The 24,009-nt window shown below is 37.4% G+C and overlaps 1 protein-coding gene across 2 annotated transcripts in view; it reads left to right on the forward strand.

Moving 5' to 3' along the window:
* Positions 1-9,376, forward strand: part of ZNF385D (zinc finger protein 385D) — a gene marked incomplete at both ends in the record, with an annotated part of 955,511 nt that extends 946,135 nt beyond the window's left edge. For both annotated transcript variants that reach the window (XM_082624858.1, XM_082624859.1), the window contains 2 exons: positions 822-923; positions 9,143-9,376. In XM_082624858.1, coding sequence (XP_082480984.1) covers positions 822-923; positions 9,143-9,376 — 336 coding nt within the window. The remainder of the gene's footprint in view (positions 1-821; positions 924-9,142) is intronic.
* Between the last annotated feature and the right edge of the window lie 14,633 nt (positions 9,377-24,009).

A 24,009-nucleotide genomic window follows, 5' to 3' on the forward strand; every position in this document is an offset into this window, starting at 1 on the left:
CCGAAAGTGCCTGAAGTGAGCCTGTGCTATTTTTATATATGAAGAGTGGGAGGAAGGGGGGTAGTAGATCTTTTCTTTACTAGGTTTCCCACTCAAAAGTGTTGATTTTCTTTAAAGGTCAAATTTCAATGTTCCATTTTTACTTGTTTAGATATTTACATGCTACCACTAATTTTATGCTGTGCTCTTCTTTTATTTTATGTACTTTATTACATGGTGGTGTACTGTATTTCTAAGTCCTGCAGCCACCTGCTAACAAGATGACTAATCCTGTTGCATTCACTTTTATTCTGAATAGCCTTCCAAAGAGATCAGTTCTACGTTTCTAGTTGAAGTCCCAGCCTTCATATTGTGTTGTGTTTTATATGCATACATACATTCTTGCACTGATTTTTACACACCTTAGTTATTTATCTTTAGAATTTAAGGGGTTGACATTTGGCTGTACAAATGTGAGGATAAATATTAGTATGGAAATAAATTCATGCCTGCCTGGCAATCTTTGTTTATTTGCACATAAAATTCCTTCAGACATTTCTTTCCTTTGTAAACGTCCATAAAACGAGATCTGTGCAGTAATAAGGAAAAGGCTGGGGAAAAGAAGACCCTGCTATTTGTTTAAAATAGACTAATATGGCTAGCACAAAGGTATCTCTCCTCAAAGCATCAGCATCCGAGGACAAAAGTGCACGCTCTTTTATTTTTATCTTTCTTCAACTTGCATGAAATAATTAATATCCTGCCCCAGGTTAAAACAATATTTATGAGGGGTTTGGGGGATAATTTTTTTTAAAGCTGTCATTTTTAATTGCTTTTAATAGCATATTAGCAGTAGAAGGCACAAAGACAGAGCTGCTGGGAAGCCCCCGAAACCTAAATACAGTCCTTACAACAAACTGCAGAAGGCAGCACAACCGCTGGGGGTGAGTGTCCTTTTTGCTTCCCAATAGAGAGTAACCTTTCTTTCTTTTTTAAAAAATAAATTTATTTATTTGTTTATATTTTATTTTTGGCTGCGTTGGGTCTTCATTGCTGCACACAGGCTTTCTCTAGTTGTGGTGAGCGGGGGCTACTCCTGGTTGCGGAGTGTGGGCTTCTCAGTGTGGTGGCCTCTCTTATTGTGGAGCATGGGCTCTAGGTGCCCGGGCTTCAGTAGTTGTGGAACGCAGGCTCAGTAGTTGTGGCACATGGACTTCATTGCTCCACGGCATGTGGGATCTTCCCGGACCAGGGTTTGAACCCGTGTCCCCTACATTGGCAGTAGGATCCTTAACCACTGTACCACTAGGGAAGCCTGAGAATAGCCTTTCATGTCCTGCAGTCTACTGGCTGAACTTGGATTCTTTTTTTGTCAGTTACTAAATGAAATGAATGGAAGATACCTAAGTAAAGACAAACAATTGATTTGAAAGTCCAACTCCTACTCCACCAACAGAATCATTGGTTTCATGAGTTGTTTGAGTGTCTTGTTAATATTAGCCAAAGTTCGGCATCTTATTTTTTTAGTTGGGCACAGGTTTACAACAGAGCATGGGGATGGGAGGAAAACCAAACTCTTTTGTGTCAGGTTGGTAATCACATGAAATCTGGACTTGAGGTTAGTGGATACTATTAGGAAAAGGTCGGTGAAAACAAATCCTTGCATCTCCTTTTTAAGGTCTTCAGGAGACAAAGCACCAGTATTGTTGATTCCCTCAACAATTTTGTCTTTTGAATAACACACTTTCAAAGGCATGGCTCCTTTTTAAAAATTATTCACCTAAGGACACTATCTAAGGCCTGGGAAATATTTCCTGAGATATGCCCTCTTGTTTTAGATTAATAAACCTATTAGTACTGATGTCTTGACCTAGAATTTTTGTAGGATTTTAGGGGATGTCTGTAAACCTCCTGACATTTTAAGCTAATATTTATAAGCATATGCTTTTGTTCTGGTTGAAGTGACCATAGCTTACATCTAAGAGACCCAGGGCTCTGCATTGTTTAGCTGTAATAAACCATAACTGTGTGCATAAAAAAATTAAGATGAAGAACAATTGATCTATAGTATGTGCTGAATTATGCATTTTGAAATCTGTTTTCTTCAAAATAGATTTTATTAATAATCAGTGCTACTGTGTGCTGCTGACACATGAAAATACAGTTAAAGGAAAACTGCAGTCATCAATTACGAGACCTCAGAATGAGTTGACCCAATTAATTTAGTAGCATCACCCATTTTTATGCAAATGAAGTCATTTTACTCTCTTGCATAGAATCAATTTTAGCTGCATTGAGTGGCTGTGAATTCTGCATGGAGCTGATGTTTCAGCACCACTAGTCATAACCTGAGTGCTCTTTCTGACCTGCGTAGATGAAGCTTTCAACAATCAAGTGAATGGTTTTAAATAAACAGAGAAGTCAAATTGTGTTAATGTTAGCTTCCAAACCTCCTGTTTAACTGTCACTGTTATGATTTCCATAAATGAGACCATTTCCTTCCTGAGAACAGCCATCTTACTAATGCTACTAGTCAGAGAATGAACTGATTTTATATAGTAAGTTTGAGAGAATGTTGCTACCAATGAAAGCAAAACACATCAAACTTTTGGGGAAGATAAGTTTTCTTTGCTTCTTTATTGAAAATGGAATTCTGTTATTTTTATAATGTCTCTTGATTGGTACTCACACCTTACTATGCTACTCACTTGACATACTTGCATAGTCTAATAGTAGCTGACAGCATTAATTAATCTCTCTTTAAAAATGTCCATACCCTGCTAGTTAAAATGTGTGTAAAGAGTGCAGTAAAAAATTCCCTGTTTTTTCTCAAGATGAATACTTTCCTCACGAGGTATATTTATCACAAAAAATAAAATAGAGAGCTGGAACCCATGGCTTGGGGTGTCTTCCCTCCACCATCACTAAACTGCCCTGGAGCCCGAAGGGAGGGTGGCCTCACTGAGGCTGCTGGCTCTGGAGGGGTCCCAGCAGCCAAAGCTGCAGCAGTCCTGGGGGCCAAGGGCCGGATCATTCATCCTGGGGTAAGCCAACTGCCATGTCATGAGGACACTCAAGCAGCCCTAAGGAGAGATCCATGTAGCAATGAACTGAGGCCTCCTACCTAGCGCAACATGACCGTGTGGATGACAGGCTCTTGGCACTCCAGCCAGGCATGAGGGCTGTACCTCTGTGGTGGGAGAGCCAAGTTCAGGACACTGGTCCACAAGAGACTGCCCAGCTCCACATAATATCAAATGGCGAAAATCTCCCAGAGGTCTCCATCTCAACACCAAGACCCAGCTCCACTCCATGACCAGCAAGCTACAGTGCTGGATACCCTACGCCAAAAAACTAGCAAGACAGGAATACAACCCCATCCTTTAGCAAAGAGGCAGCCTAAAATCATAAAAAAGCCACAGACACCCCAAAACACACCACCAGACAAGGACCTGTCCACCAGAAAGAAAGATCCAGCCTCATCCACCAGAACACAGGCACTAGTCCCCTCCACCAGGAATCCAACACAACCCACTGAACCAACCTTAGCCACTGGGGACAGACAGCAAAAACAATGGGAACTATGAACATGCAGCCTGCAAAAAGGAGACCCCCAAACACAGTAAGATAAGCAAAATGAGAAGACAAAGAAACACACAGCAGACGAAGGAGCAAGGCAAAAAACCACCAGACCTAACAAATGAAGAGGAAATAAGCAGTCTACCTGAAAAAGAATTCAGAATAATGATAGTAAAGATGATCCAAAATCTTGGAAATAGAATGGAGAAAATACAAGAAACATTTAACAAGGACCTAGAAGAACTAAACAGCAAACAAAAAGTGATGAACAACACAATAAATGATATTAAAATTTTTCTAGAAGGGATAAATAGCAGAATAACTGAGGCAGAAGAACGGATAAGTGACCTGGAAGATAAAATAGTGGAAATGACTACTGCAGAGCAGAATATAGAAAAAAAGAATGAAAATAATTGAGAACAGTCTTAGAAACCTCTGGAACAACATTAAATGCACCAACATTCAAATTATATGGCTCCCAGAAGAAGAAGAGAAAAAGAAAGGTACTGAGAAAATATTTGAAGAGATTATAGTTGAGAACTTCCTTAATATGGGAAAGGAAATAATTAATCAATCCAGAAAGTGCAGAGAGTCCCATACAGGATAAATCCAAGGAGAAACGTGCCAAGACACATATTAATCAAACTGTCAAAAATTAAAGACAAAGAAAAAATATTAAAAGCAGCAAGGGAAAAATAACACAAAAGGGAATCCCCATAAGGTGAACAGCTGATCTATCAGCAGAAACTCTGCAAGCCAGAAAGGAGTGGCAGGACATATTTAAAGTGATGAAAGGGAAAAACCTACAAGCAAGATTACTCTGCCCAGCAAGGACCTGATGCAGATTTGATGGAGAAATTGAAACCTTTACAGACAAGCAAAGCTAACAGAATTCAGCATCACCAAGCCAGCATTACAACAGTGCTAAAGGAACTTCTCTAAACAGAAAACACAAGAGAAGGAAAAGACCTACAATAACAAACCCAAAACAATTAAGAAAATGGTAATAGGAACATACGTGTCAATAATTACCTTAAATGTAAATGGATTAAAGGCTCCCACCAAAAGACATAGACTGTCAGAATGGATACAAAAACAAGACCTGTATATATGCTGTCTACAAGAGACCCACCTCAGATCTAAGGACACATACAGACTGAAAGTGAGGGGATGGAAAAAGATATTTCATGCAAATGGAAATCAAAAGAAAGCTGGAGTAGCAATTCTCACATCAGACAACATAGACTTTAAAACAAAGACTATTATGAGAGACAAAGAAGGACATTACATAATGATCAAGGGATCAATTTAAGAAGAAGATATAACAATTGTAAATATTTATGCACCCAACATAGGAGCACCTCAATACATAAGGCAAATACTAAGAGCCATAAAAGGGGAAATCGACAGTAACACAATCATAGTAGGGGACTTTAACACCCCACTTTCACCATTGGACAGTAAATCGAAAATGAAAATAAATAAGGAAACAGAAACTTTAAAAGATACATTAAATAAGATGGACTTAATTGATATTTGTAGAACATTCCATCCAAAAACAACAGAATACACTTTCTTCTCAAGTGCTCATGGAACATTCTCCAGGGTAGATCATATCTTGGATCATGAAACGAGCCTTAGTAAATTTAAGAAAATTGAAATCAGCTCAAGTATCTTTTCGACCACAATACTACGAGACTAAATATCAATTACAGGATAAAAGCTGTAAAAATAAAAACACATGGAAGCTAAACAATACACTACTTAATAGCCAAGAGATCACTGAAGAAATCAAAGAGGAAACCAAAAAATACCTAGAAACAAATGACAATGAAACACGATGACCCAAAACCTATAGGATGCAGCAAAAGCAGTTCTAAGAGGGAAGTTTATAGCAGTACAATCTTACCTTAAGAAACAAGAAATATCTCAAATAAACAACATAACCTTACACCTAAAGCAATTAGAGAAAGAAGAACAAAAACCCCCAAAGTTAGCAGAAGGAAAGATATCATAAACATCAGATCAGATAAATGAAAAAGAAATGAAGGAAACTGTAGCAAAGATCAATAAAACTAAAAGCTTGTTCTTTGAGAAGATAAACAAAAATGATAAACCATTAGCCAAACTTATCAGGAAAAAAAAGACTCAAATCAATGGAATTAGAAATGAAAAAGGAGAAGTAACAATTGACACAGCAGAAATACAAAGGATCATGAGAGATTACTACAAGCATCTATATGCCAATAAAATGGACAACCTGGAAGAAATGGACAAATTCGTAGAAATGCACAGCCTTCCGAGACTGAACCAGGAAGAAATAGAAAATATGAAGAGACCAATCACAAGCACTGAAATTAAAAATATAATTAAAAATCTTCCAACAAACAAAAGCCCAGGACTAGATAGCTTCACAGGTGGATTCTGTCAAACATTTAGAGAAGAGCTAACACCTATCCTTCTCAAACTCTTCCAAAATATAGCAGACAGAGGAATGGTCCCAAACTCATTCTATGAGGCCACCATCACCTTGATACCAAAACCATACAAAGATGTCACAAAGAAAGAAATCTATAGGCCAATATCACTGACGAACATAGATGCAAAAATCCTCAACAGAATACTAGCAAACAGAATTCAACAGCACATTAAAAGGATCATACACCATGATCAAGTGGGGTTTATCCCAGGAATGCAAGGATTCTTCAATATATGCAAACCAATCAATTCTCAGTACATGCAAATCAATCAATGTGATACACCTTATTAACAAATTGAAGGAGAAAAAAATATGATCATCTCAATAGATGAAGAGAAAGCTTTTGACAAAGTTCAACACCCATTTATGATAAAAACCCTCCACAAAGTAGGCTTAGAGGGAACTTTCCTCAACATAATAAACGTCATATATGACAAACCCACAGCTAACATTGTCCTCAATGGTGAAAAACTGAAACCATTTCCACTAAGATCAGGAACAAGACAAGGCTGCCCACTCTCACCACTATTATTCAACATAGTTTTAGAAGTTTTAGCCACAGCAATCATGACATGACACTATACATAGAGAATCCTAAAGATGCTACCAGAAAACTACTAGAGCTAATCAATGAATTTGGTAAACTAGCAGGATACAAAATTAGTGCACAGAAATCTCTGGCATTCTTATACACTAATGATGAAAAACTGGAAAGTGAAATTAAGAAAACACTCTCATTTACCTTTGCAACAAAAATAATAAAATATCTAGGAGTTAACCTACCTAAGGAGAAAAAAGACCTGTATGCAGAAAATTATAATACACTGATGAAATAAATTAAAGATGATACAAACAGATGGAGCGATATACCATGTCCTTGGATTGGAAGAAGCAACATTGTGAAAATGACTCTACTACCCAAAGCAATCTACAGATTTAATGCAATCCCTATCAAACTACCACTGGCATTTTTCACAGAAGTAGAACAAAAAATTTCACAATTTGTATGGAAACACAAAAGACCCCGAATAGTGAAAGTAATCTTGAGAAAAAAAAACGGAGCTGGAGGAATCAGGCTCCCTGACTTCAGACTATACTACAAAGATACAGTAATCAAGACAGTATGGTACTGGCACAAAAACAGAAATATAGATCAATGGAACAGGATAGAAAACCCAGAGATAAACCCATGCACATATGGACACCTTATCTTTGATAAAAGAGGCAAGAATATACAGTGGAGAAAAGACAGCCTCTTCAATAAGTGATGCTGGGAAAACTGGACAGCTACATGTAAAATAATGAAATTAGAACACTCCTTAACACCATACACAAAAATAAACTCAAAATGGATTTAAGACCTAAATGTAAGACCAGACACTATCAAACTCTTAGAGGAAAACATGGACAGAACACTCTATGACATAAATCACAGCAAGATCCTTTTTGAACCATCTCCAAGAGAAATGGAAATAAAAACAAAAATATACAAATGGGACCTAATGAAACTTAAAAGTTTTTGCACAACAAAGGAAACTATAAACAAAAGGAAAAGGCAACCCTCAGAATGGGAGACAATATTTGCAAATGAAGCAATTTACAAAGGATTATTCTTCAGAATTTACAAGCAACTCATGCAGCTCAATATCAAAAAAAACAAACAATCCAATCCAAAAATGGGGAGAAGACATAAATAGACATTTCTCCAAAGAAGATATTCAGATTGCCAACAAACACATGAAAGAATGCTCAACATCATTAATCACTAGAGAAATGCAAATCAAAACTACAATGAGATATCACCTCACACTGTTCAGAATGGCCATCATCAAAAAATCTACAAACAATAAATGTTAGAGAGGGTGTGGAGAAAAGGAAACCCACTTGCACTGTTGGTGGGAATGTAAATGGATACAGCCACTATGGAGAACAGCATGGAGGTTGCTTAAAAAATTAAAAATATAACTACCATATGACCCAGCAATCCCACTACTGGGCATATACCCTGAAAAACCATAATTCTAAAAGGGTCATGTACCACAATGTTCATTGCAGCTCTATTTACAATAGCCAGGACATGGAAGCAGCCTAACTGTCCATCAACAAGTGCATGGATAAAGAACATATGGCACATATATACAATGGAATATTACTCAGCCATAAGAAGAAACGAAATTGAGTTATTTTTAGTGAGGTGGATGGACCTATAGTCTGTCATACAGAGTGAAGTAAGTCAGAAAGAGAAAAACAAATAACATATGCTAACACATATATATGGAATCTAAAAAAAAAAAAAAAAAGTCATGAAAGACCTAGGGTCAAGACGGGAATAAAGATGCAGATCTATTAGAGAATGGACTTGAGTATAGTGGGCGGGGGAAGGGTAAGCTGGACAAAGTGAGAGAGTGGCATGGACATATACACACTACCAAATATAAAATAGATAGCTAGTGTGAAGCAGCCGCATAGCACAGGGACATCAGCTCCATGCTCTGTGACCACCTAGAGGGGTGGGATAAAGAGGGTAGGAGGCAGGGAGATGCAAGAGGGAAGAGATATGGGGACCTATGAATATGTATAACCGATTCACTTTGCTATAAAGCAGAAAGAAACACACCATTGTAAAGCAATTATACTCCAATAAAGATGTTAAAAAAATAAAATAAAGTACTTTCCTGGAGGACTTTGTAACATCCTAGGTCAAGCCATTTTCTGGGATATTCAAATTTCTCCAAAAGGAAAGATGTTCTACACTTTACATTATTTTTTAAATTTTATTTTATGGAAATACAGTTGATTTACAATGGTGTGTTAATTTCTGCTGTACAGCAAAGTGATTCAGTTATACATACATATATATATATATATATATATATATATATATATATATTCTTTTTCATGTTCTTTTCCATTTTGGTTTATCTCAGGATATTGAATATAGGTTTCCCACTTTGCATGATTTTTATCATCAGTTCCCAGGTGTGAGTTTATCTTTGTAGTTGTTGACTGCTGTATTTTAAAAGCTACTCACCCTTTTGGATTCTCATTGTAGATTCTAAGACTCTTGTTCATCTACTCTTTTTTTTTTTTCCCCTTCCCTTGCAGGTAAAATTAGTATTTTCAAAAGAACCTTCAAAGCCTTTGGCTCCACGAATTCTACCAAACCCTCTGGCAGCTGCAGCAGCTGCTGCGGCTGTGGCAGTGAATTCCCCCTTCAGCCTCCGAACTGCTCCAGCAGCCACACTGTTCCAGACTTCTGCAGTCCCTCCAGCCCTCCTGCGGCCAGCTCCTGGACCCATTCGGACGGCCCACACTCCTGTGCTGTTTGCTCCTTACTGAATTCCAAATGGGAGTAACTGTACTGCAATAATTTTTCAAAAAACACAAAACAAAAAGAGAACTATGCAGTGTTTATTTATAGTTTAAAGTATACCTGAAGAGCCAGGACTTTTGATAGTGAATTAAAAAGATTACTAAAAAAAAAAAAAAAAAAAAAAGGAGCGAGGTTTAGGGGTGGGAGGGAGGGGTGGTATTTTCTCCAAATTAAAGCATTCCTCTTGAACATTGAGTGTTTTAGAAGTGAGCTCCAGCATTGACTTGTAGTGGTATCTAGACTTTCTGAAGCCTTTGTGACTGTGCTTTTGGGCACTTGTTTCCCCCTGCATTGTCTTTTCTGCTTTATGAGACAGCTATACATTGTCTAAGGGCATTAACTGGTTCCAATGTATATATAATAATTTACTCTGTAGATTAAAATAATACAAAAAAACAAAGAAAAAGAAAAAAAAAAAAGCAACACTGTGAATAGTAGTACCCGTGCTGTTCCTCTTACTATGACAGCAATTCCTGGGTATTTATCCCAACAAAAGTAGATACAGTAGATGTCTTGTAAAAACAATAGTGCTGTGTCTCAATCTATGCCACTAGGTTTTCAAGAATTGCAAAAGGTAGAACGAACAACAATTTCATGCCTGTAAGCAGTCAAAAACTAAACACCACCGGATGGTGTGGGGAAGGTCCCTGGTTCACATTCTCCCATCCTACCCAGCTTGGAGATGACTTTAAGTTCAGAATAAAAGAACAGGGCTAAGCATAGAGGTGGGAGAGATTAATAAAAATGGTTTCTTATGAAGTACTTTTCCCTCCCCCTGGAACAGTGTTGCTGGAAATAAGAAGTGTTTGTAAAGCACCTATATCTGAAAACAGGTAAACCCATGCATCATGGGTGTTCAGAAAGAAATCAGTATAACAATTCTGTTTCAAGGATAATGGATGATCCTAACCTAGCATGATAATGCAAAGTAAAGATTTTTCATGTTAGTGCATATCCAATAAAAACAAAGAATATTGCATCTCTGCAATATCCCCTTTATATCATACCAGTAGGGTTGTCTCTTCAGCAAAGGTTTCTGCTTTGACTATGATGGTAGACATTAGCTATTGTTGTGGGGGGGTGGGGGTTTTTGTTTTTTTAGATTTCCTACTGACATGATATAAACAATTAATATATATTTAAATATTAGTAAAACAAGAAAAAAATTAATCTGCATTAATTTCAGACCAAGGATGTAGAGTTAAAAAAATACTGGTAAGATGCATTTGACCATCATTTCTCTAGTGGAGTTGTGAAACACTGACAGCCTTCAATATTCACCATAAGGCTGAAAGGAGTTGATGTTTTACCTTTAAAACAAGATTTTTCAGGGGTATATATAAATATATGTATATTGTATATATGTTAGAAAGATTAAGAGAATAACTTATAAAAAGAAAATCTATATAAAATAATTATATAACCATCCCGTGTTACATGTTATCATTAAGTTGGTAACAAATGGCATAAAAATAGCTGTGCCTTTAATTTGTGATAAAGGCTATTGCTTTTTCCCATAGAAAGCTAACATATACCTATCATTATGATGGGGTTCGATGCAGCCAGTCTGTTGCATTAATAAGAATAATGACACTCAAACTTAGAACAATGAAAACATGTACAAATCCACCCTACCAGATTTAGGTTTAGAGAAAAAAAAATATTTTTGAAAGGTTTTGTAAAGACTATTTAAAAATATAGGGAAAGGCTGCATATGGCCTTCCTGAAACTGCTCTTATCTAAACTGTAATAGACTTTTGAGAGGTCTAAAGACTCAAGGTGAAACGATTTGAGAGATGGGTATTTAGTATTTGTCATTTTATATTTAAGAAACACCCATAACGTGCTTGGTGCTCAACATTAAACATGGTCTTTGGAGTTCTTCTCCACCATCTAGCTAAAGACATTTGTCATATAAATATATCTTTAAAGCAGTTGACTTTATAGAACTTTTGTTAAACAACCAACCAAAAGAAAAAAGAAGGGAGGAAGAAAGGAAGGAAAAGAAAAGAAAAAGTATTCCTTTGGTAAGAGGAATTTCAAACCATACATCTTCTGCCTGAACATGTTGGTTACAATTGAAATTTGTTTTTGAAAGTATCTGGTGATATTGCATCTGCCAGTATCTCTACTTTCTGGTGTTAGTAAGTGTTTCCTTTTCCCACCCTCAGACCCTGCTAGTTCAGCCAGGTAGAGAGTTATCTCATGAATTCTGTTGTTTGGGGCTGTCTGTATCCTGTGTGACCAGCTTCTGACCGTTTTGAACTTCAGTTTCCTCTTTCTGCTTTGTCGAATATTTTCATCATTCACTATGTCAGCCTGAATCCCTATCCAACTACATTTACACCTCTAAAAACCTCTCTTTCTGTTGGAGAACTTAGTGTCAATTGATGAAATCTTACTATGATGTACTTTTGCTGTTCTTCCCCATTTTCACCAAAGTGAAAGAGCCAGTCCACTAGAAGTCAGGGCCTGTGGGATACAAGAGTCCTGGATCACAAGGCGTTACTAACTTTAATGATTTGCTGGGAAACAAACAAATCAGCCATATTTTCTCCATCAGCCATAGGAGAAACCTCAGAAATACCTAAACCCCTTCTGCCTCACTTCACTATGGAACCATTTTTGTTTAAATGGTCTCTAAAATTGGAGTTGTAATCATCAGTTGTCTTTTACTCACTACCTAATAAAGGATGAAGCCTAACCATGGAACTTATAGTGGATTCTCTGTGAATTGGTTCCCAACATTCCATGTATTTATTAACACCAGATCCATATCTACCATTGTTCAGACTGCTATAAAGCTCTATCCTTTCCCTTAGGGAACTTCTTTTCATGAAGAAAGATCAGTAATTCCGACTGATCAGCAGTGGTGCTCTGAACATCCCTGAGGGGTGTCTGACTTTATGGTTATACGTTCCTTCCCATGAATCATACCCATGGCAGGGAAGGGATAGATACAGCATCTCTGATTTCATTTGCAGCAAATATAAATGCATTGCAAGAGTCAAATGCCTCTGGAAAAAGCATTCTTGCACCTCATCCAGATTACTCAGACAACTGGAAACAGTCTTTGGGAAGTCACTGTATTTCTCTTCCGAGAAAACAGGTGATTACAAGTGACAACTTGCTCCTCTCACTGCTCCTGAACTTTGAAGAGTGGTTGTTGTGTACACCTAAGCACAGGTATGTACACAGTTGGCTTTGGGCAATTTATATCACTACTGACTTACCTCAGATGATGCAATCTTCAGGTACCGTTGGGTTTCCGTTCCTCTCTTGCAATAATTCATTGCCGTTATCATCAGAGATATAACTTTGTTTTTTGAATGGTGCTACATATTTTGCTGCCAAGGAACTATTTAGCCAAGAGAGCATTTATACTCATTTGGAAATTAAAAGAGCAGGAAATCACAACACAAAGGAGTAAAAATGAAAAGTTTTTTAAAAAGGATTATTCAGAGTTTATTGTGGATGTGCTCATGTATGTTTTTAAGGTACAGATCCCTCCACAGTAGATATGGACATTAAATTTCACTTACAATTAATAGCTTAAATTAATAAAGTACACAAAGGCACAACCACTTGTAGAGGAGGTGCACACATGACAGTGTACGCCAGACATGTGAACTAACATGATTGGACATACAAACACATGTTCGCATCTTTGAAAGTTCATAACTTGAAGATTCATATGTAGGGGGCTTACTGTAAATTCTAAATGAAACGAACCCATATAAAAGCAAGAGAATATTGACAGTGTGGGTGTGAAGGGAGCAACAGGTATTTGAATGTCTCATCCTCGTTCTTTTTGTTGTGTAATCTCCCTTCAATAGAAAGGGACCCCACCTGAGCCATTACTAATCCAGTCCTGGGTTTGCATGTGTTTTAGCTAATGACTACCTTATTCAGATCACTTCCTCCACAGCCAAAGGATATCAGTTATGCCCTCTTGTTATTGATATAGCAAGAATTTTTTTGGACTTAGTCCTGACAGTGAATATTTTACAAACTGATTGCTGTTGGTTTTCATTAAGAGAGCAGATTTATTTCTGGAGCATCTTTTCTGGTCTTTCTTTGGTACCTTCAATAACGACAACAGTTACTATCAAGAAGTGAAATGGATCATGTGTATGGCAAGTATGGCAAGTCTCCATTGCCTACTTCCTTGTGCTGAGATGGGTATCAGAGCTTCCAGTGAAAGATGGATATGTTGATATATCATCCTCATGTGGCCTACATGGTTGTTACTTCCAGAAATGGACTTATAGCTTACCAGAATTATGAATGGTGATGAAAGACAGGTTCTACACTGGGAAAACCTCCTACCTAAGTGCTACTTGATTAGAAGTCCATACAGGTTCTAAAGAGTCACAGAGTTTAAAGAATTCTCTGGTTGTGTCATCAATGCTCAGATGTGAAAGGACCAAGAATTGCCTTGAATCTGGTCATCTTCTTTTCCCTCTTCTCAGTGATGGAAAGCCATCCTTCCTAGATGATCGACTCTAGAAATTGCCAAAATTTGAAGTCAAATCTGATGATTAATATAGATGACCCAGTTGAGAATGGGGTCAATAGGGAATGAGGTCATGTTCTCTTCATGACTGACAAGTCAGCTGTAAAAGCAATTCCCAAAGAGTAGAGCTAAAATGATTTGTGAGCAAAATTATAACTAAACATAAACACTTGTACAGTGGCCAGGTCATAAGTCACTACATCTGTATCTCTATGGATATGGATAGAGATAGAGTTACATGTATTTTTGTAAAATATGAGCCTTAATACCTCTTTTACCTGTTACCATTTTTCAGATTTTTTTTTTTTTTTTTTTTTTTTTAGTGAGTAGGTTGATTTTACTTTTAAGAACAGGAACTCTAATTTCACACTTGGGAATCCTAATCATTTTAGGGCATGGGGGAGGCTGAGAAGCAGATATAATATCAAGGTACTCTGCCCTCTAGCGAGGCTCTTCTGCTACTGCTCTTTATCATTTCATAAAAGCTACTGATTTTGACAATAGGAGTTGAACCCTAATCAGATCTTCCAATCCAGGTAGTGCGCAGGACATGGTAAAACAAGGTTTAAAAAACTGGCAAAGAGAGAATTCTTTATTAGAGGCCCAGATTGAATTTTTTTTCCCAGCAAACACACTTTTTAAAAAAGTTACTCTGCTGTTTGATTGTCCAAATCTGTGAGGCATGAATCCATTGAGGAAGGATGTTATGGAGTTTTAAGCCATGGTGAGAGGGTATGGAATTTTATTAACCACAAATAATAATGTGGGTATCATTGGATATTTGTCAACTCAGTTTAAAATACATTATTGTATAATTTTAGCATCTGACACTAGGGCTAAAGGAAGTTCATACTGGGTGAAGACCCTCCACCAAATGCTTTGTGTCTCTTGTTGTCTGAGCTAATATTATTAGAGCAAGAAAAGAAATAAGGTTCTCAAAGTTCTAGAAAGTTTAGTTTTCATGAAATAGTCAAGAAGAATGTCACGGGATGCCACCTGTTTTTTTAAAGGGATTATGGAAACATGTGTGGAAGTGTTCGATATTGGGGAAAAGTCTTGTGGCCAAGGGATCTGGGCACAAGATTGACCATCACAGAACAAAGAGTGGTTTCCAGCTTCAACACAAATTATCTATGAGGAAACTGAGCCAACTCAGTATTTTGATGATTTCCTTCTGGAAAAAAAAATAGGAATAATAATGAAATTACTTTATAGAGATATGCTTCAAAAAAGGCGGTATTTAGTAAAAACAGGTCATTTGCCTCTTCAAATTGGTCCCAAAATCTAAGCCTAATTCCTCTAAATTTCAATAAAATTGTTTTAAAATGCATCTTATATTTACAGTGTTCATATTCCTACATACTGTTCGAAATGGAACTGATCTGATGCCAAAGCAGCATCATGTGTAGCTATATTAGATACTCAATTTTGTCCTGAAAAAAACAAAAACTTGATGGATTGTTTCAAGAAATAGTGCCTTATACACACATGGAGCTATATGCTAAGAACATTGCTTTCCTTTTCTTTTTTCTTAATTTTTATTTTCTATTGGAGTATAATCAACTAACAATGTTGTGTTAGTTTCAGGTATACAGCAAAGTGAATCAGTTATACGTATACACATATCTATTATTTTCCCATTTAGGTTGTTATGTAATATTGAGCAGCTTTCCCTATGCTACACAGTAGGCCCTTGTTTGTCATCCAATTTAAACATTTGTCAGTCCCAAACTCCCTAACCACCCCTCGACCCTTCCCCCACAACCCCTTCTGGTTACCGTAAGTTTGTTCTCTAAGTCTGTTAGGGGAACATTGCTTTTCTTGGGAAATTAGTTAGTTCTATTTTTTTTGTTTGTTTTGTTTTTTTGTGGTACATGGGCCTCTCACTGTTGTGGACTCTCCCATTGCGGAGCACAGGCTCCGGATGTGCAGGCTCAGCAGCCATGACTTATGGGCCCAGCCACTCCGCGGCATGTGCCCGGACCCAGGCACGAATCCGTGTCCGCTGCATCGGCAGGCAGACTCTCAACCACTGTGCCACCAGGGAAGCCTGTTATTCCTATATTTTTAAATTTCTTTTATAAGTTTAAATCTTATGTCAGTTCAACTGAAGTTTCCTTATGTAATTGTAGGCAAGCATTTCTGCTAGTAATATTTACTGTAATTTTACAATTAATTTTAAATTGTCTCCTTATACTGGTCAATCAGAGGAAAATTTAGTATTAACCAATGTATGATGAGATAGTCAACTCTCACAAAAATTGGAGATTTGGCTATCTTTATTTTTATTGTTTTTATTTTTTATTGAAGTATAGTTGATTAACAATATTGTGTTAGTTTCAGATGTACACCAATGTGATGAATTATACATACATATATTTTTTTCAGATTCTTTTCCCTTATGGGTTATTACAAAATATTGAGTAGAGTTCCCAGTTCGGCTATTTTTAAATGGTGATTCTTAACAATAGAACTACAAACAGACCCTGTCGAATGAATTGAGTGATGACAGTATGGCTATTTACTGACAGAAGCCAAGCTGAGCCTTAATCTCAAGATCTAAAAATAGCCTAATACGAATGCATTTAGTGACCACAAATTAGAGGCTGTATTTGTTTTTGACAACCAGACTTCAGATGGGAAACTCCGGCATTAACATTTTAAAAAATTGAATAATATTTTCAAATTTCAAACAATAGTCTATGGTTTGCCCTACATTTGTGTAACCCAGCCAAAAGAAAAAAAAAACTGCTTAAGGGAAAAAATTTTATGTGATTTTTCTCCCCTTATATTCTCATAGCTTATAGAATACAAGCAGGGCTTTGTCCAATATCAACCACCTGGCAAAAAGTTTCATAAGGTTTTACTTAATAACAATAATACCTCATATTCAAAAGAACATTACCACAAATACTGAAGAGGTACAGTGGACGTGGCTAGCTTGATTTTTACAGAAAAATGAAAAAGAAGAATGGAACCAAAGATTAAAGAAATTCACTTGTTAGTCAGACAGGGGTCTCTGATTCATCACTCAGCTACAATAATGTTTCACTGGGGTGGAACTACTGGGGGAAAGCAGCTTCATATCCTCACATTGGGAACATGGCATGAGCTGCAGAAGCCAAAATTCTCAGGTTGCGAATTTGTGCCACCTTCTCAGCCCACGTGTTCAGTAAATGGCTTTGCTCTTTTCATCTTGCCAAATCATGCTGATTAACCTTTCATCAAAGGTTATAGATGTCCCCAGGTAGACTTGGACCATTGAGATGGAATTTTTTGCATGTGTTTTACATTTTGGTAGCTGAATGATGATTGTTTGTATTGACGTTATTATTTATTTTAATTGCAGACCGAAAAAATGGCCCTTGGTGTGCCAGTAAAGTCCTAAAATACTAATAATAATCAAAACAATTCATATCACTCATATCAAGTCATTTTCTGTTTTCAATCATACAGTAAAATCCCCTCATATGCCAACAGTTTCCACAATATGAAATGAAGCTGCTATCAATTTTATTGACAGAGAAATGTAAAATATAACATATTCTATCCTGACTCTGGTCCTGTACTCAAACTTGCAGCTGTGAACAAATAATCAGGAATTCTTTAAGAAGAACTTTTCAGTTTCAATAAAAGAAAGTCACTGGTGGTATTTTTATGGGATGAAAGCTCCCTAATTACCTCAGCAGCTCTAGAAACATCCATAGCCATTGTCTCCTCTCTCTTTGACAATTGTAAAATTGTCCAGGTAAATGTAACATTACTGGTGGTTTCAGGAAATTTGTTCATTTACATCTTTATTATTCACTTAGTTCATGAAATAAAGACGGTTGCTTATTTTTCTTTCATCCATAAATAACCCATAGGCAATGTATCTAATTTGGGAAATATTTTTCTTCTTAGTTTAAGTTTTAAGGCTCTTTGGAAGAGGATCCTTAGCACAAATTAAGTTTGTAAACTACATGTTCTACTTTACTTGTTTGTAACATCTTACCATTCCAAGAAGTACAGAAAAAACATATAACACAAGTGTTCCAAGTACCAATTAAGGCATTTAGTGACTCACAGGACGTGTGTCTCATGACTGTTTCTCAAAAGAAATGTGTTGGAGGACCTTCAAGATGGTAGAGGAGTAAGACATGGAGATCACCTCCCTCCCCACAAATACAACAGAAATGCATCGACATGTGGAACAACTCCTATTGAACACTGGCAGAACACCTCAGACTTCCCAAAAAGCAAGAAACTCCCCACGTACCTGGGTAGGACAAAATAAAAAACAGGGACAAAAGAATAGGGACAGGACCTGCACCTCAGGGAAGGAGCTGTGAAGGAGGAAAAGTTTCCACACACTAGGAAGACCCTTCACTGGTGGAGACGGGCTGGGCAGGGAGGAAGCTTCAGAGAAACACAGGAGAGCATAGCAACAGAGGTGTAGAGGACAAAGCAGAGAGATTTCCACACAGAAGATCGGTGCTGACCAGCACTCATCAGCCTGTGAGGCTTGTCTGCTCACCTGCTGGGGCAGGTAGGGTCTGAGAGCTGAGGCTTGGGCTTCTGAGGTCAGAACCCAGGGAGAAGACTGGGGTGGCTGCGTGAACACAACCTGAAGGGGGATAGTGTGCCACAGCTAGCTGGGAGGGAGTCTGGGGAAAAGTCTGGACCTGCCAAAGAGGCAAGAGACCTTTGTTTTGGGGTGAACAAGGAGAGGGGATTCCCACTCCATGTGCCCACAGAAGGCAGAGCACCACCTAAACGAGCTCCAGAGATGGGCTATCAGCTCGGACTCCAGAGAGGGGCATGAACCTCTAATGCCACCATCACTGCCACCAGCAATCCTGTGTGTAAGCACAGGTCACTACCCACAATGCTCCAGGAGCCCGTGCAGCCCTCCACTGCCAGGGTTCTGTGATCCAGGGATAACTTCCCCAGGAGAACACACAGTGTGCCTCAAGCTGTTACAATGTCATGCTGGCCTCTTCCACCGCAGGCTCACTCTGCATTCCAATTATGACTACCTTATCCCTCCTTCTCCCCAGCTTGAGTGAGCATGAGAGCCCTAATCAGCCTCTGCTTTAACCGCCTCTTGTCTGGGAGGGGAACAGTAGCCTGAGGGCAACATACACACAGAGGCTGGGCCAAATCCAAAGCTGAGCCCCCGGAGCTGTGCGAACAAAGAAGAGAAAGGGAATTTTCTCTGTGCAGTTTCAGGAACAGCAGATTAAATCCCCACAATCAACTTGAAAAACTCTCTACTTGAAGAATACCTGGTTAGACAATGAAGGTTCCCAAAATTGAGGCAGTTGCTTTGGGACCAACTGCTTTGGGAGCAATTGTAGATGTGGGGTTTGCTTTCTGCATCTGATTGGTTTCTGGTTTTATGTTTATCTTAGTTTAGTTTTTAGTGCTTGTTATTATTGGTGGATTGGTTTCTTGGTTTGGCTGCTCTCTTCCTTTTATTAATTTAATTTAACGTTTTATTTTTTTACTATTTTTATTTATTTTTTAATTTTATTTATTTAATTTTATTATTTTGTTATTTTTTTCTTTTATATATATATATATATATATATATATATGCCTTTTTTCTCTTTTGTGAGTGTGTATATGTATGTTTCTTTGGGTGATCTTGTCTGTTTAGGTTTGCTTTTACAATTTGTCCTACAATTCTGACTATTCTCTTTTTTTTACTTGTTTGTTTGTTTTCTTTTTATGTGTGTGTGTATGTTTCTTTGTGTGATTTTGTCTGTTTAGTATTCTTATTACCATTTGGTTTGGGATTCTATCTATTCAGTTTTTTTGTTTTTATTTTCCCTTCCTTTTCTTCTGAGCCATGTGTCTGACAGGGTGTTGATGTTCCGGCCAAGAGTCAGGCCTGAGACTCCGAGGTGGGAGAGCCTAGTCCAGGATATTGGACAAAAAACCAACCTCCTGGCCCCATGTAATATCAATCAGTGAGAGCGCTCCCAGAGAACTCTATCTCAACACTAAGACCCAGGTCCACCCAATGGCCAGCAAGCTGCAGTGCTGGATGACCCATGACAAACAAGTAGCAAGACAGGAACACAAACCCACCCATTAGCAGAGAGGCTACCTAAAGTCATACTAAGTTCACAGGCACCACAAAACACAGCACCAGATGTGGCTCTGCCCACCCCAAGGACAATATCCAGCCCCACCCACCAGAACATAGGCACCAGTTCCCTACACCAGGAAGCCTACAGAAGCCACTGAACCAACCTCATCCACTGGGGGTAGACATCAAAACTAACGAGAACTACAAACCTGCAGCCTGTGAAAAGGAGACACCAAGCACAGTAAGTTAAGCAAAATGAGAAGACAGAGAAACACACAGCAGACAAAGGAGCAAGGTAAAAACTCACCAGACCAAAAAACAATGAAGAGGAAATAGGCAATCACCTGAAAAAGAATTCAGAGTAATGATAGAAAGATGATCTAAAATCATGGAAATAAGAGAAACATTTAACAAAGACATAGAAGAACTGAAGAGCAAACAAACAATGATGAACAACACACTAAATGAAATTAAAACTACTCTAGAAGGAATCAATAGCAGAATAACTGAGAAAGAATGGATATGTAACCTGGAAGATAAAATATTGGAAATAACTACTGTAGAGCAGAATAAAGAAAAAGAATGAAAACAATTAAGGACAGTCTCAGAGACATGTGACACAACATTAAACACACCAACATTTGAATTATAGGGGTCTCAGAAAAAGAAGAGAGGGGCTTCCCTGGTGGCGCAGTGGTTGAGAGTCCGCCTGCCGATGCAGGGGACGCGGGTTCGTGCCCCGGTCCGAGAGGATCCCACATGACGCAGAGCGGCTGGGCCCGTAAGTCATGGCTGCTGAGCCTGCGCGTCCGGAGCCTGTGCTCCGCAACGGGAGAGGCCACAACAGTGAGAGGCCCACGTAGAGAAAAAAAACAAAAAAAAAAAAAAAGAAAAAGAAGAGAAAAAGAAAGGGTCTGAGAAAACATTTGAAGAGATTATAGTCGAAAACTTTCCTAAGATGGGAAAGGAAATAGTCAATCAAGTCCAGAAAGTACAGAGAGTCCCATAAGGATAAATCCAAGGAGAAACACGACAAGACACATATTAATCAAACTATCAAAAATTAAATACAAAGAAAAAATATTAAAAGCAGCAATGGAAAAGCAACAAATAACATACAAGGGAATCCCCATAACAGCTGTTTTTAAGCAGAAACACTGGAAGCCAGAAAGGATTGGCAGGACATACTTAAAATGATGAAAGGGAAAAGCCAAAAACCAAGATTACTCTACCCAGCAAGGATCTCATTCAGATTTGATGGAGAAATTAAAACCTTTACAGACAAGCAAAATTTAACAGAATTCAGCACCACCAAACCAGCTTTACAACAAATGATAAAGTAACTTCTCTAGGCAGGAAACACAAGAGAAGGAGAAGACCTGCAAAAACAAACCAAAACAATTAAGAAAATGGTAATATGAATATACATATCAATAATTACTTTAAATGTAAATGGATTAAATGTTCCAACCAAAAGTCATAGATTGGCTGAATGGATACAAAAGCAAGAACCATATACATGCTGTCTACAAGAGATCCACTTCAGACCTAGGGACACATACAGACTGAAAGTGAGAGGATGGAAAAAGATATGCCAAGCAAATGGAAATCAAAAGAAAGCTGGAGTAGCAATACTCATATCTGACAAAATAGTCTTTAAAATAAAGACTATTACAAGAGATAAAGGACACTACATAGTGATCAAGGGATCAATCCAAGAAGAAGATATAAAATTGAAATATTTATGCACCCAACATAGGAGCACCTTAATACATAAGGCAAATGCTAACAGCCATAAAAGGTGAAATTGACAGAAACACAATCCTAGCAGGGGACTTTAACACCCCACTTTCATCAATGGATAGATCATCCAAAATGAAAAGAAATAAGGATACAGAGCTTTAAATGACATATTAGACCAGATGGACTTAATTGATATTTATAAGGCTTTCCATCCAAAAACAACAGAATACACTTTCTTCTCAGGTGCTCATGGAGCATTCTCCAGGATAGATCATATCTTGGGTCACAAATCAAGCCTTGGTAAATTTAAGAAAATTGAAATCATATCAAGTATCTATTCTGACCACAATACTATGAGATAGATATCAATTACAGGAAAAAAAACTGTAAAAAATACAAACATATGGAGGCTAAACAATACGTTACTAAATAACAAAGGGATCACTGAAGAAACTAAGCAGGAAATCAAAAAATACCTAGAAACAAATGACAATGAAAACATGATGACCCAAAACCTATGGGATGCTGCAAAAACAGTTCTAAGAGGGAAGTTTATAGCAATACAATCTACCGCAAGAAATAAGAAAAATCTCAAATAAATGATGTAACCTCACACCTAAAGCAACTGGGGAAAGAAGAACCAAAAACCCTAAAGTCTGCAGAATAAAAGAAATCATAATGATCACATCAGAAATAAATGAAAACGAAATGAAGGAAACAATAGCAAATATCAATAAAACTAAAATCTGTTTCTCTGAGAAGATAAACAAAGCTAATAAACCATTAACCAGACTCATCAAGAAAAAAAGGGAGATGACTCAAATCAAGAATTAGAAGTGACACAGGAAAAGTAACAACTGACAATGTAGTAATACCAAGGATCATGAGAGACTACTACAAGGAACTATATGCCAATAAAATGGACAACCTGGAAGAAATGGACAAATTCTTAGAAAAATACCACTTTCTGAAACTGAACCAGGAAGAAATAGAAAATATAAACAGATCAATCACAAGCACTGAAATTGAAATTGTGATTAAAAATCTTCCAACAAAAATATACCCAGTACAAGATGGCTTCACAAGTGAATTCTATCAAATATTTAGAGAAGAGCTAACACCAATCGTTCTCAAATTCTTCCGAAATATAGCAGAGGGAGAAAGAGTCCCAAACTCACTCTATGAGGCCACCATCATCCTGGTACCAAAACTAGACATAGATGTTACAAAAAAAGAAAACTACAGACCAATATCACGGATAAACAGAGATACAAAAATCATAAACATAATACTAGCAAACAGAATCCAACAGCATATTAAAAGGATCAGACCCCATGATCAAGTGGGGTTTATCCCAGGAATACAAAGATTCTTCAACATATATAAATCAATCAATGTGATACACCATATTAACAAATTGAAGGGTAAAAAACATATGATATTCTGAATAGACACAGAAAAAGCTTTCAACAAAATTCAACACCGATTTATGATAAAAACTCTCCAGAAAGTGGGCACAGAGGGAACCTAACTCTACATAATAAGAGACATATATGAGAAACTGACAGCCAACATCATTCTCAATGTTGAAAAATTGAACCATTTCCTCTATGATCAGGAACAAGACAAGGTTGTCCACACTTACCACTATTATTCAACATAGTTTGGAAGTTTTAGCCATAGCAATCAGAGAAGAAAAAGAAATAAAAGGAATCTAAATCAAGAAAGAGGAAGTAAAACTGTCACTGTTTGCTGATGACATGATACTATACATAAAGAATCCTAAAGATGCTACCAGAAAACTACTAGAGCTAATCAATGACTTTGATAAAGTAGCAAGATACAAAATTCATGCAAAGAATTCTGTTGCATTCCTATACACTAACAGCAAATAATCTGAAAGAGAAATTAAGGAAACACCCCCATTTGCCACTGCAACAAAAATAACAAAATACCTAGGAATAAACCTACTTAATAAGATAAAAGATGTGTATGTACAAAACTCTAAGACACTGATGAAAGAAATTAAAGAAGATACAAACAGATGGAGACATATACCATGTTCTTGGATTGGAAGAAGCAACATTGTGAAAATGACTCTACTACCCAAATCAATCTACAGATGCAATGGAATCCCTATCAAACTACCAATGACATTTTACACAAAACTAGAAAATAAAATTTCAAAATTTGTATGGAAACACAAAAGATCCCGAATAGCCAGTGTAATCTTGAGAAAGGGAAATGGAAATGGAAGGATCAGG

Source organism: Mesoplodon mirus (genome assembly GCF_964341445.2).
Source record: "Mesoplodon mirus genome assembly, chromosome: 6".
Lineage (NCBI taxonomy): Eukaryota > Metazoa > Chordata > Mammalia > Artiodactyla > Ziphiidae > Mesoplodon > Mesoplodon mirus.